The sequence below is a fragment of the Aptenodytes forsteri genome, unplaced genomic scaffold (assembly GCF_000699145.1).
Source record: "Aptenodytes forsteri isolate BGI_AS27 unplaced genomic scaffold, ASM69914v1 Scaffold143, whole genome shotgun sequence".
NCBI classification, from domain to species: domain Eukaryota; kingdom Metazoa; phylum Chordata; class Aves; order Sphenisciformes; family Spheniscidae; genus Aptenodytes; species Aptenodytes forsteri.
The window spans coordinates 3,447,365-3,462,580 of record NW_008794951.1 but is presented as its reverse complement, the minus strand read 5'-3'; the positions used below and the strand labels follow the sequence as shown (position 1 = coordinate 3,462,580).

Here is a 15,216-nt window from a genome sequence, read left to right as displayed (position 1 = left end):
GCGGCGCCGGGCAAAGCCTGTGCCGCGCCGAGGGCGTGCGGGCCCTCTGGAAGGGGAACCTCACCGCCTGCCTGCGCCTCTTCCCCTACAGCGCGCTGCAGCTCGCCGCCTCCCGCCGGTAAGCGAGCGGCTCCGGCCCCGGCCGGGACGGGGCTCCGCTGGGACGGCTGCGCTCTCGCTCCGGCCTTTCGCGTCTATTACAGAAGAGGAGGGGGTGGAAAGCGGAGAGCTTAGTCCGTAGGGGCACTTTAATGTCTCTGTCTCAGCTGGCTGGCTGGTTGTGTGTCCCCTCTTCCCAAAGACATGTATCCTGGCTAATAACTTCATTTATTTAGTTCATTCAGCGTGTAGCAACTCTTAGGGCCTGGTGATATGCCAGCAACTGCTTGTAAAGTCAGAGGTGTGCTTCAAATGGTGAAGGGTTGATTGTCTGTTAAATCTCTTCTGCCTAGCCAGATTCCTTTAGAAATGAAGTTACAGTGCTACCTACAAATGTGACTGTGACATCTGTTCTTTGCAACCAATTTATTTTATTCATTTATACACTTTTAAGTATTTATATTGTCTGTATCAAAGAAAGTAAGAACAAAATCATTATTCAAATCTTTTACCCTATTATGCAGCGGTTTTTATGCAAATTTGATCAGTTTTGAAGTCGATATGTGACATTTGTTTTAAGATCTTGTTTTCGATAATACAGACAGTAAATTCAGGTAAGCACTGGAAGGACTGCAGCAGGATCAACATGCAGCGGTGCTGACTGAGCTCTGCCCTCTGCTCTTCCCTAGGATTCCCTTTTGCTGCCAGTATCTTCTAGCCTTTGAAAGGAGTGCGTGACTGTTGGCACGCACCAGCATGTTTTGCCTCTTTGGGGGTTGGGTTTCTTTCTTTCTTCTTTTCATTAAGGTCAGCTGTGTGTATGGTATGCACTTGACATTTCCGCCCAGCTGGGTGATGGGTTGTTCCAGTTCATGGGCCGTGCTGGGTGGGGAGAAGCATGGGCTCAGCCGGCGCTGGCCAATCCGGCCTGCTGCGGCTCTCGCCCGGGCTGACGCTGTGCAGCCTGCTGGGGTTTGTCACTCGTCTGGCTGAGCAAGAGTCATCCTCCCGGCTCTGCCTGCGCCTTCCGGGAAATGGTAGATGGAGCGACACTGGAACTGGGCAGCTTCATTGTGTCCTTCTGCTTGTAATGCACACGGTGGTCAAACGAGGGGAGGGATGCTGGCAGTGGGAAGGCAGAAACAGTGATTTAAATGTAATTTAAGGTTCCCAGAAGAGCCAGCGTGTTGCACCAGTATAAACAAGTTGATTTTGAGCAAAATAACTAACTGCATTGTTTGTTCAGCTTGAAACAGTATATTCCCTTTGCAAGGCTATAGTTTGTCTCTAGTTTGCACAGGGTGTTCTTTTGAATTACAAGTGGAAGTAGGCTACCAGGAAATTAAACAAAAGCTGCCTACACATATTTCTTGATACATTATTTGGGGATTTTTTAAATGTATTTTCTAGTGGGAGAATGGTGTATATAAAGGCAAGAAACACAAAAAGAGCATTGTTACACAGTGACTTAAGTAAATAGTAATGCCAATTGCAGGAGGACCTGGGCTGAGCACAGCAGCCCCGGGAATGGCGGTGCAGGGGGAGCTGGCTGGGGAAGGGGGGGTTTAGCTGACTCTGCACTCCGCCTGCGGTTACTGTGCACAGACTCTGTCTTTCCGTGGCAGTTTTAAATGTTATCTGGGTAGTGCCTAGAGACACCCCACCACCCTCCCCACGCATTTGTGTACACACAGGAAAATCAGGCTGTGTTGCTTTAGGGACTGTACAAGACACATAGGAAAAAAAGTTTATGCCCTTTCGATTCTGCTTGGCTAGTCTTTCTGGTCTGGGCTCTCTCCAGGGGACGAGACAAGTAGATGCAGGGATCTGTCATGCAGTAGAAAATGCACGGTCATGTGAAAAAACATCAACTGAGCAAGCAGTGACTTGTAAATCTTTACAAATTATTTTGTTCTGGATATGGTAACACCGTGTAGTTTAAATGTAAATCTGCTGTTTAGGCAGTTTAGTTAATGCTTCCAAAACAGAATAATAAGTTTCTTTACTTCCAGCTAAGATTCTCCTCTCAAGCCTTTTTACTTGCTTCTTGCTGCCTCCATGACACTTCTCCCTGATGCAGGAGTGCCCTGCGTACATAGAAAAGTCCTTCTGTGCATCACAAATGCATGAGCTGTAGGTTAGCCTTTAAAACTCTGTGCTTCAATTTCAAAATTTCAAATTTAGACTTAACCTCCTGAGCATAATAGTGCCCAGACATAAGTCTTCTCTAGAGAAGTACTCCTGTGGACCTTTCTGTCCCAACATAAGCAACAGAGGAAGTTTCAGTTCTCAGAAGGCCTGTGGTGACATTATCTATGTATTTCTTCTTACATGATAACTTTGACTGGGGGGTTGGACCAATGTCTCTAACTGATGATCAGAGAATTTCTTGCAGGCATGTTTTAAGTCATGGTAATTTCCATCCTGTAGATGGAAGTGTAAATGAGGCTTCTGTGGTCAAAAATTACTTTAAAAGTCTCTTGCAAAGCAAACAAGTAAATCATTTGAACCATTAGTCTCCGTATCTTTGAAGATTTTTTCATTGTTGAATTGGTGCTCTGGACCTCCAGCACAGTACCACAACTTGAGCTATGTGAGCTTAGGCTGTGCTGGGAACTGTGGTGCAGGTAGAGCTATGCAAGCTGCCTCTAAAAAAGCTCTTTCAGGTACTGGAAGTATTTTAGCTCAGTAACACTAAAATCAAAGCAAATTGCATTTGCAGTTACATATTCCAGTCCCTGACTTAGCTGTTAACTATAACTTTTGCATTTCTGCACATCTGTGCAGTGTGGATTTACCCAAAATCTCTTTGGGCTCTTAGGCATGTTTTTTTGACTCTGCTCATGTTTGCCCATTCACATGTTCTGTTTCACAGAGGTTCTGATGCTTGTGTGGTGCTATATATAGTAAGGTCTTGGATGAAATACACGTTAAAGTTTCAACTCCTGCTGCTGAAGGGGCTTGTGGGCAGAAGAACAATTACATCAAGAATAATTTGCCTTAGTTTTTCATGTGTTTTGTTCATACTGTCATTCATAGTACATCTTTTATGTATTTACTCTAGACTTGTTATACTTTTCACGGATGAGTTGGGTCATATTTCCCACTGGAGAGCCATCATGGCAGGAAGTCTGGCTGGCATGGTTGCAACCATCGTGACTTACCCCACTGACGTAATTAAAACACGGCTCATTGTGCAGAACCGACTGGAACCATCTTACGAAGGAATTCTTCATGCTTTTTACAAAATTTATCATCAAGAAGGACTCCTTGCACTCTACCGTGGCGTTTCACCAGCTATATTAGGTAAAATAATATTGGGGAAAAATCACCTCAATGCACAATGTTTATTGCAGCTATGTAGTGCGTTCATTTGCTCACTTGATTTCAAAAGCAAATAGTAATGTTCTTCTGTGGAAGGTATGTAGATTTACAAGGCACGACAATACTGATTACCTCTGCTGCAGCTTTATTGCTTCAAATTATGACCAAGTGCGTAGCATTTTATGTATGGTTAAGTGTTCAACAAAATACTCTTCTCCTTTTATAGATGATCTAGTTGTGCTCGGATACAAGATATCCACCATTTAACCCTTTAAAAAAAAAAATATATATACACACAGTGTTCCTAATTCCTATCTAAGTGTGAGAGTGTCTCCCTAGCTGTTCAGTGAACCCAGTATCAGCAGTAATGTATAATTGATGTGAAAAGTGAAGATTAGTGGTATTCTCTCTTTACATGAAATGGCTTTTTAATTATTTATTTACTCTCTATAGCTTTTAAAGCTGCCATTTAACTTTGAGTCCACTTTTTCACAATATGACATTATAAAAAATGCATAATAATGTATAATCTCACTATAAAATTGATGAGAGCATGAAATAAGCAAAAGAGGACAGAAGTATCCCTCATCAGCTTGACTGAAGAGGCAACTCTGTTTACCTGTACAACTGCTAGGGTTGGGTTGGACTGGAGAAAGAGCTTGTCACAAAAGAGAGAACCTGGAGAAAGAGCGGACCTGTCATGAGACTAAAGCAGTTAATTCTGACAACATGCACATTTTAATATGTAAATATATGCCCCTATCAGCACATCTAGGTGCTACAATATGGGTGTTTGGTGGTAAACCAAACCTAAAAAATAAAGTTCTTCAAAATATTGATCAGGTTTGAGCAATATGAGGTGTAAACTGGCAGTGGCTCGTTCCACCTTTCTAGGTTATGTGATGAGTAGCTCTGTTTTCTTAGTGTACAGTGTGTTGATATAAACCTGTCTGGTTTGCTTTCTAGGTGCTGTCCCATTTTCTGCAGGCTCATTCTTTGTTTACATCAATCTGGACAAAATCTGGCGAGAACCCATAATTCATTTCACTCCTCTTCAGAACTTCATAAATGGCTGTGTAGCAGCTGGTGTGGCACAGACGCTTTCTTTCCCCTTTGAGACTGTCAAGAGGAAGATGCAGGTACAGAGCATTCATGTTACTAGTACTTTGTTATAGGTGCTTGTTGCAGGAGCTTGGGACAAGACTAGCCAGATGATCATGAGTGCCACTTTATTTCTCTTACCAGTAGGCTACAGAGACTTTGTTTTAGGATGGTTGGTTTTGGGGTTTTTGTTGTTTGGGTTTTTTTCTTTTTGTTTGGTTGGGTTTTTTTTTTAAGTCTGAAAACTATTGTTACAAGTGTGTTGTTACACTTTTAAGGTGGGTTCAAGTACTATCATGGGATATATGTATACTCTCAGACTCTGTGTCTTTAGCTTTATTTCTTTTTTTTTTCATAGCAATTCCATCAAATTCTCACAGTTCAGAATTGGCAAACCTTCAGTCAAATAGAGGCATTCAGTCCCCATGGTGGTAGGCAGGATGAATGAGATCCATGTCATTTTCAGAGCCTGTGTGTCTGCCATTTATGCCTGACCTACATACTGGCAACCACAAGAAACTTGCACAGTAGGTATTAAGTCTGAAGTGTCAGAACTATCCTCGTTCTTATTTCTGACTCCTCTGGTTAACCAGTAACTTCCTAGTTGCTGGTGCTGCTGCTTTCCTGGAGCATCAGCAACACGAGAGTGACTATATCAAGTTACTATATCATTTTGTATTATCCTGCTGATCCTTTCTCCTGAAAGCTTAGTAATAATGATTTAAAAACAAAACAAAACAACCACTACCCCACAGCTTCCATCTCACTGACATAATTAATTTGATGATGTCGACTCTTCATTAGAACTTCATCAGTAGAGTGACAGCGAATAGCTGTCATCGTCTGGTGGCCCAGTTCATAGGACTGCAGATTTATGGGAAGCTTTCGGGATCTTATCAAAAAAGCAGTGATTTGGTGTGGCAGCATTATATAGATCCCCTTCCCCCTCCTCAAGTGATAGTCTGGTTGGTAAGTCACAAGCTAGCAAAAGGTCAGTGAAACTGTGAATTCCCCTCTGCTGCTCCCCAGGTTCCCTTTTTCAGACAGGGCTCAGATCCAGTGGCACAGAAGCCTTCGTTGCCCTTTCTCCATATCGTAACAGAGGACCTCAGCAGGAGAAGTAATGTCTTTTATTAGACCAGCTCATGTAGCTGATGTATCCAGAAGTCAAACTTTAAGCTGAGCCCTTTCATTGGGTATCTCATTAAATGTCTCAGGTGAGAAAGAGATTCTGAGCATGAAAACTTGATCATTTTTTCCAGCTGTATCAGTGGGTCTAAGAAAAGCAATTATTCCTTACAAGTCCTCTTTTTCTTTATATCCTTAGGCTCACAGCAATACTGTTGCCCTAAAGAATAAAGAAAAGAAAGCATTTACTGTGCTGTTTCCCTTTTAATATTTTCTGTCGATACATCAGTTACTTCAACATTCAGTTTTCGTAATTAGTTCAAAAGTAACTTTCAGTTGTAACTGGTGTGATGTTAAGTTCTGTGTCAAGCTTTGTCTTGACAGGCAAGTAGAGAAGTGGAACAAGCCCATCCTTCATTTTCCTGCCACTAGGCTGTACTCTTTCACCAAAGGGGTGCTTAAAACTTCTGATTGGCACTTCTAGAAATAAGAAGGGAACTGGATTTATTACCTAAATACGTAGGAAGTGGATATGCTAAAAATACTTTGAATGGAAAAAAGGCTCAACAACAGAGAGGTTTTTTTAACTCATAGAAGCATTGCAACAACTGAGTAGTGATTTTCCAAGCTTAGAGAAACACCTCCTGTTCAGTGATTTATTCTGAAGGCATGGGAGAAGGCAAAGGTGTTTCAGAAGAGCTAGCTGCCTAGGTGTGAAAGCCCATAATTTGGTTGGTACTGGAAATGATGTAAGTCACGGAGGCTTGTCCAGAAAAGAGACCTGTTGAAAATCAAACCCAAGCTGATACTGAGAGCTCACTGGAACTCATGTAAGGTCATCCAAGAATTTTTTCACAGTTAGCACAAGGGTATGGCCCCGCTTTGCAGGGATTGGCTCTGCTTTGTGCTTACTTGCTGGCCTGTTCAGTTTGCAGGGTAGTGGTCAGAGGAGAGAAGTGTCTAGGACAGCACCAGAAAAGGTATCATGCAATGGGACCTAGAAAGGGGGAGAATAAAGAAGAGGGGAAAAAAGAGCTTCAAGACATTTCAGTGTTCTGTAGAAAACAGGGGAGCAGATAATTCTGATCACAGTTTTTCTCAGACATCATATTCTGATCAGCCTCCATTCAGTGATTCACCTTTCTAACTGATAGAAAGAGGGGTGTACCAAAGCCTTCAGCTACCCCTGGGCCTGGTGTGAGTGCTCTGCAGTGCATGTAGAGAAATGCCAGCTTTGTTTTGAAGCAATGAACACTGGTTTTGTGTATGAAGAGGAACCCAGCACATTGCAGAGGTCAGTATCAGATTCCTCTTCTGTCCCACTGATCTGACAGATGGAGGTAGTATATTGCCAAAGATGACTTTTCCAGTGAACCTGTTGGTGATGGGGAAAAGAGTCGTAAGGCAGTCTCAGGAGCTTCAAAAACTGAGAAACTAGGACACAAGGCTGGCTTCTCTGGTTCTGGGATGGAGTACAAGCCTGAGACCAGAACATCTAGTTCAGACCTTTACCTGACACACTAGGCAGTCTTGGAAGAGTTAGCTCCATCCATCTCCTCAACTAGACAACACCTGAATTGTTTGCACAGACTAGAAAATGAATTCTGCTATGGGAGGAAGGATAAGGTGTTATTTTTAATCTCAGTTGTAATAATTTTGTTTCATCTTTTCTCATTTTACGTATCCGAATCCTACACTTCTGACGCCAGCAGCTTCTGTTACTGACATCTGTGGGAGTAGGAGCTGGCTGTCAATGAACAATTCTTCCTCTGTGTTTCGGTGATGATTTATGATGTCAGATTTGCTTTGTAACCATGGCTTCTTCCCCCTCTGCTATTAGAATTATCTTTATCATGTTTACTTTTTTTTTTTTTACAAAGATGCTGTGTTTGCTGAACACATTTGAATGTTTTTCTTAAAAGAAATGTTAATTAATATGAGTGAGTCTTACTGAATATGTGAGTCCTCTATGTTGTGCTTATCCTAATTTTATTCCTTTGTCTTCCTTTTTTCACTTTGCTCCTGATTGGCATGTTAGAGATTTAAGAGGTACTGTATGCATGTTTCGGCATGGAAATATGGCTTTTGTTGTGCATCTGTAGAAGGGGACTAGTGTAGAAGGGATGTTCTATATCAAATGTTTTCCTGACTCACTCTTACGCTCTATCAGTTTGTGAACAAAAAGTTACTGATCTTTATATCCTTCTGACTGTTATCCTTGGCTTTCCTTCCTTACCTCACAATATTATGTTCTCTGTTAAATCCAGTATCTAAGCAATATTCAAGTACTGTACTTTTACCTTGCAGACTTCAATACAAGAACACTTTTTTTTTCTTTTTCTGTTTTTTTTTTTTACCTTAAGCAGGGAAATACCTGCCTATGAATGAGTCTGGGTCTAAGGGAAGCACTGGTAATCTGTTTCCACTTCCCTACATCACCTTTTTGCCTATGCTGACCTTCATAAGTGCATATTGGACTCAGCCCTGGCATTTCAGTAAGGGAAGATGAATTTAGAGCTGTTATATGCCATACAGAAGATTATTATTAGAATGACACCGATCCCAGGCTATGTGTAGAACTGAAAATCTACAAACATGCAAATGGTCAGCGCAAACCTAATACCCAAGTTTGGCACTTCCCTCTGTGCACATGACCCTCAGAGGTAGGCTCAGATACCCCTGGCTGGCACTTCTCAGCCTTCGTTCCAAATTGACCTGTGACTTTGGTAGTTTTGTTAGGCAAAATGCACAAAGATGACCCTAAAGTTTTACAGATACTCCATTGACTGTGCAGTTACTCCTCACCTGCTTACATGAACAAACTTTGCATGGTTTGCAGAAGCTCAGTCCTGTCCCCATATTTTGATGGTATAATTTGTTTTAATTTCTGTGACTAAAACTAGTCTGAAACTCTCCTTTGACAGTAAATGCTACTCAGGTATAGTTTTACCATCAAACCCTTGTAATATAGAATAAGCATACTTTTAGTATACTGCAGGATTTAGCACATTTTTGGTGTTGACTGCACAGCATCCTCAAGTTGTGAGGGCATCTCTCCGGGGAAAGCATTGTTCAGTAGTGATCTTTCTGTTTTAAAATCCAGGCTTTAAATTCCCTCCACTGCCATAAACAAACAGGCTTACTGTTCTTGGTTAGTGTAGACTGTTGCTATGCATCACCCAGGAAGTGGCCTCTTTTCGGTGACAAAAGTGAATCGGTTAGGCCTCAGCTGCCTATAAATCTGCAATGTGTTTTGGGGGTTTTTGTTGGGTTTTTTTGGTTCTTTGGAACACAAGATGCTCTGCAAGTGTGAAATCTGTTGTAAATGATGTAAATGCTATATGTTCTTAGTAACCTTGAGAAAACTAACCAGTCATTCCCTTTGTGAGGTAGCCTGTTTAAAGTAAATGCAATCTTGTGCCTTGTTGGCACATTTCTAGTCTGAAGTCAGTTAAAGGAGATACTGAAGTCTCTCTTTAAAAGTAGTACTGTTATTTAAGTCTTCATTTAAAAATAGTCCCCCTAACTATGTTCCTTGCATGGTAAAAGTCAGTCTAGCGAGAACCCAGTGGCTGGGTTATAAACAAAGCTTTGGAAAAGAAAATGATAAATGTTCGTTAGAAAAGCACCTTCTCCCTGCTGAAATGATGGGACAGTGCTCCTGCATTGCTTAAACACGAGTAACTTGGAATCCGAGTGCTCTGTCATTGGAGATGGTCACTGGTGCTGGTATGGCAGCCTCTGAAAGCTCTCAGGCTGTGGTGTCCCTGCTGTTTGTGAGATCTGTGTTCTTGTCAGCTGGGAATATGAAAGTTATTGGAGTCATGACCCAGTTTAAAAATAAGAAATCCTTTTTGGGTCATATGGTTCACACGACATCTCAAAAGCATATGTGCTCTGAGACTTCGTGCAGGGAGACCCTTTAATAGTGAACGGCACGGGAGCCCGAGCCTTGAAAATTTTCAGAGATGGAGCCATTTGACCACACAGAGTGGCAAATTCCATAGTGTGGAAGCAAATAAGGAGCAATATTACTACCTTTAGTCTGATTTTCTGTGGAAGTAAGGCTTCTGTGGTTGCTAGCTGTCTGTCCTTGCCCCCAATAACTTTTGATCCTGCTGTCCACCTTCAACTAAACTTGACAGAGTAGTGGAGGTTTCGGAGATACTAACTTCCTTCAAGTTTTCTGAAAACAAGTGCACAGATAGAGATGAAACTCCAAAAATATTTCACCTGAGGGGGAGGCTGCAGTGTGAGTTCTTACTTTTCTTACTTTTCCCTATGAGCTCATGCTCCGCTTCTCCTTGCTGCTGGGGTTCAGGCATCAGCCAGGATGGTTGATGTACCAGCTCTGGGTGGTACTTGAACTTGGGACCAGCCTGGCTCCTCTGATTATTAGCAAATAGGTAATAGACGTCAGATTCTGGTTTTGGTAAAATCCCTTCCTTTCTTCTCTTTTTCCCTATGTCTAAATGCTTTGAGCTACCAGCATTTTTTATTGTTTCGCTGATGTTGCTATAAAGATATTTTATACCACTTTCTCTGAGGCTGTTGCAGAATAGTGCCCTACTGCTTTGGGAAGTACTTGGTCCAGCAAATGGTTGAGACAATGCCTGAAAAAAGCTACTGAGCATAACATGGGCTTTGCCTTCTGTAACAGCCTAGATCAGCTTTTGTGCATCTGAACAAACCTCAGAAGCATTCCTCTTAGAGCCCCAGACTTCCGCAGAAGAGAATCACGAAGGCTGACTGCTTGTGAAGTTGAAACACTGAACAGTGCCAGTGGAAAAACTGGATAAGAGGGGAAAAATCGTAAATCAGGAATCAGAAGCAGGACTGGGCTAATCTAACAGTCAGGTCTGCCTTGTGACACCTCATGCTACGTCTAGTGGTCTTTAACCCTGTTCATCCAAGGAGCTGTGGTGTGGTAAGTGTGTAATACTCGCTCTGAGGTGGATTACAGCAGTAGCTTAGCACTGCAGCACAGTGGTCTGCCAAAGAAAAGCAGGAAAGCACACTGTACCCATTTGAAATGCAGGAGGTCTGAGTGAGGGCAGAATGCAATTCTCTCCGAATGATTTTCCCAGACACTGAAGTGGCCGCCACACTCCTAGTCCTAGATTTGGTAGTGCCAGCTGAGCATGGCTGCCGGCTTCTTACCGCCTCTGCAGCTCTGTGATCAGTGTGGTATGAGCGAGAGCTCTTTAATCTGCTTTGGGGCAAATCAGATGGGTTAACTCAGCCCACCTTTTTAAACTCGACAAGCTCACCCAACTGACGGGGCCTGACATGGGTTAGGGTACACTGTTACCCCTAACATGAGTACTTTTGCATCAGTTATACAGGAGAGCCTTGTATCCATTTGTCTGTGCTTAGAATGATGTGCCTGTGACATGTAAGGTGATTAATTATGCAAAATACTCCATAAACAGGAGCTAAAACTTTATGGAGACTCTCTTCTTTTATATCTGATTTATTTTGATTTGGTGTAATTCCTTACCTCATCCACATGAGGCCAATGGAAATAGGTCCTCTGTAAAGCCGCAGTCCTGTAAAACGTTAATTTTCTCCTCAGTTCCTACACAGAAAGCAGGAGATGCAGGAACTAGTGTTGCTATTCACTGTGTGAAGTGTGGGACCAAGCTAGTCTGCCTAAGGGTTTGCACCATTAAATAAACTGGTGCTAATGTGCGTGAAAATGGTGCACCCATTTGTAAGGGCTGAGCTGAACCATCACGAGGCATTCGGAAACCACTCAGAGGTGTCCATGCAAGGGGTTTGCACTGCCTTGAGAAAAAAGACCTCTATATTCCATATCAAAGATTTCTTCATACCGCAGGTCTTAAAAACAGGGAAAGCAGTAGCAAAGGAGGGATTCTGCAACAAACTGTGAAGCCTCAGGGCACAACAGGCCTGGCGATGATGTATTTAAAGCTAAGAGTCAAACTTTTGAGCAAGCAGTAAACTGTTTCGCTCATTTGGTGCCATTGATCTCAGACAGGCGAGATGATTTGGCCCCAGTTCAGGTTACAGAGGAAAGGACAACATGTTCCTAGAGTGCAGGAAGCTGGAGGTCAGCTGCGCTGCTGTGCTGCTCTGGGACCGATTGCATCCTGATAGCTTGTCATCATTTACCTTCCTACATGCCTGAATACCTTCGGTGGACTTCAGCCAGGGGTAAGTCAGCATTACCAAACCACTGACACAGAAAAGACAATGACTACCGAGTAAGGCTGTCCTCAAGGAGAAAGGATTGATTAGCCCAAGAGAATGCATGCTTTTTTCCCCAATATTAATACTTATTTACATTTTAATTCTTTCTTATTTGAGTGGAATGAAATACTCTTTCAAGCATTCAGCCTTCTCCTGAGTGGAATTTCTGTTGACTGTAGTGGCAGTAGCTTGAATGAAAACTGCAGTCTTTGTCCTTCAGTTTCCTTTGAACTACAGTTACGCTTGCCTGTTGCATGTGTCCTTATTAACCCAGACTGCAAAGACTTCTTATTTTAGCTTTCAGATTAAAAGCATGAACTCTTGAGCTGTGTTGTAAAGTGCCTTCCTGTGCTTTTTTTTTTTTTTAAATTGATCAGAAGTGTAGGAGACCTGAATCTGTTGAAAATATATAAATAACAAGCAATTTTACAATATCTACCATCAGGATAGGTCAGCTGCGCTGCTGTGCTGCTCTGGGACCGATTGCATCCTGATAGCTTGTCATCATTTACCTTCCTACATGCCTGAATACCTTCGGTGGACTTCAGCCAGGGGTAAGTCAGCATTACCAAACCACTGACACAGAAAAGACAATGACTACCGAGTAAGGCTGTCCTCAAGGAGAAAGGATTGATTAGCCCAAGAGAATGCATGCTTTTTTCCCCAATATTAATACTTATTTACATTTTAATTCTTTCTTATTTGTGGAATGAAATACTCTTTCAAGCATTCAGCCTTCTCCTGAGTGGAATTTCTGTTGACTGTTGGCAGGGGGGCTTGAATGAAAACTGCAGTCTTTGTCCTTCAGTTTCCTTTGAACTACAGTTACGCTTGCCTGTTGCATGTGTCCTTATTAACCCAGACTGCAAAGACTTCTTATTTTAGCTTTCAGATTAAAAGCATGAACTCTTGAGCTGTGTTGTAAAGTGCCTTCCTGTGCTTTTTTTTTTTTTTAAATTGATCAGAAGTGTAGGAGACCTGAATCTGTTGAAAATATATAAATAACAAGCAATTTTACAATATCTACCATCAGGATAGCATACCACCTATGGCAGCTATTCACTGTTAGTTGATCTTTCTTACTCTGTGCCAACAGTACCGCATACTCAGAAAATAAATAAATAGCAAATCTTTGTACCAACAAACTTTATGAACAGGGAAGGGGGGAAAAAGTACATGAATTGAGAGGGAAGTATTTCCAAATAGTCTCTGATACGTGTAAATTCAGATAGTTGCAAACCAAAATGTCCTGAAGTGCAAGTGGGAATTTTGTATCTGCACAGCTCTGGGCACAGGCTCAAGTGGCCTAACCACCGCGTCTGCCGTTCCTGACCTGGTGGTCTCTGCTTGGTCTCCGCGTGGCTACTGTGAGCCTTGGAAAGATTCAAGTGATTGATCTTTTGATGGGCACGGTTCCCACTGCAGCTGCGGTGAACTGCATCCATCCTTCAATCCTCAGAGGGAGAGAGGAGGAGGAGAGGTGCTGGGGGAGGTCACTGAAGGGGAAATCTTTAGAGGGTCTGTGAGATTAGTTCCCAAAATGGACTATGTTGTTCTGGCAGTCACCTCCTGATGCAGACAATGGGAGAGATGGTATCTGAAGAGTCTTCAGGTAACAATTAACTTTAACAATTAACTTGAGTTTTGTCATGACACTTCACCCTTATTTAAATGTTGTTTATATCAAAAAAATGTGAGTGCAGGTAGGTTTTTTTTTAATATACATGTCTCTCGGGTTTAGATTGTTGAAATAGAACAGAGTGCTAACTTTGGGGAAGTATCACAGTGACTTAGTAGACTTGGTGGCCTCTGGATACTAAAAGACTGTGTGTGTGATGGAGCCAGTTCTGCGTTTGATGTGCTTTAATCATACAGAGAACCCATTGTCCATCAGAGGTAAAAAGATTAGCAACTTAGCCCTGCTACTACTATGACTAACAACTTGGCACTCTGTTATCAGCACAGTGAGCTGCAGTGCATCTCCAGCCTTCTGCAGTATGAGACAGCCGCAACTGGGGGGGAAGGAAGTCTTTAAAAATGTTCATAACAAACAGGTTTCCATAGAGCAGCCCATAGCGTCAAGGGGTGTCAAAAGAAAGGAAAGCTGCTTTGAGGTGCATGGCGTGAAACGTCTCTGTCATAAACCTGACCTTTTTGGAATGAGATTAGCTGTTTGATTTGTATGTCATAGTAGGTTTCTGGAAAAAAAGGTGGAGAAACTAGTTTGATGTGTTTGGTTACTTCCATTTTCTGGCTCTGGTGCCATAGGGTAGTTGCGAGGATTGCAGTGTTGTAGACATGCTTAGATGATGCAGAACCACCCAAAACCCACAGCTGTTTTTTTTTGTTAAAAACAGTGCCATATGAAATGCCTTCCTAATTTTTTTTCTTTTATTAATTTAATTTTATTTGATTTTGTTAACTTTGTTTAGCTGTGAAATTAGCTAAATTCAGAAATACTGAAGTTTTAACTAAACACTGATACAGTTTTTAGTTTTCCTTTTGCAGTAGGTGATTCTGTGGACAATTCTTATTTAAATAATGTGTCTAGGGTCCTAGAAACATACTGCTCCTGTAAAAGCAGAAAGACTGGCAAAGCATACTTCACCCCACAGACTGAAATCTTGAAAATGGCTGTAACCGTGGTGAATGTTACTATAAATAATCTTTCAGTAAATCTCTTCAGAGGTCAATGTCTGTGGGCAAATTAGAAATCTGGGGGTTTGACTTACCTGTTCCTTTTTAACTGTCTTCTGGATGTGTTTACTGTGTGCAGAATCTCACTGAAACCTGCAGTGTGCTTGTCACCTGTCTGGGTGTTGTAGACAGGAGTACTGTCATCAAAACACATTGATAAGTGCCTTTGGAATGTATACAGTAGCGAAGGGGATTAAGTCAAACTCATACAGTTAATTCTTGCAGGTCATGCCCTGCCTACCACAAAGGGACTTAAAAAGGAAGGGAATCGCATGTTAACAGCATTCCTGCTTTCCTGAAGCGTTTTGGAAACCTGTCCCTCTTCACTGCTTGGCTGCCTATAACTTCCTGTACCAAAAAAGCTTGTGGAAACTGGCTGACAGTCCAGAAAGCAGAACAGGTTCCAAATCCATCTCTCCTATGACTGCTGCTGCATTTTTACGGATACTTACATTATTTGGGTGCTCTTCTAAGCATCTTAGAACGACTTAGTCGCCATCACAGAAACATGGTAGGGTGACTCTCATGATTGGAGTGCTGCAATGGATGGCTAAAGACTCTTCAGAAGGGACAGGCGAGGAAGGAGAGGCGGTGGGGTGGCCCTGTATGTTAGGGAGTGTTTCGATTGTATAGAGCTCAACGATTGTGATGATG

General features: G+C 42.2%; 1 protein-coding gene across 1 annotated transcript in view; it reads left to right on the top strand.

The window, feature by feature from the left end:
* The first annotated feature begins 7 nt into the window (after positions 1–7).
* The window catches only part of SLC25A43 (solute carrier family 25 member 43), a 23,506-nt gene continuing 8,297 nt past the window's right edge, over positions 8–15,216 (top strand). Inside the window, exons 1-3 of the mRNA XM_009275325.2 lie at positions 8–118; positions 3,164–3,405; positions 4,390–4,562. Coding sequence (XP_009273600.1) covers positions 3,219–3,405; positions 4,390–4,562 — 360 coding nt within the window. The 5' untranslated portion in view covers positions 8–118; positions 3,164–3,218. The remainder of the gene's footprint in view (positions 119–3,163; positions 3,406–4,389; positions 4,563–15,216) is intronic.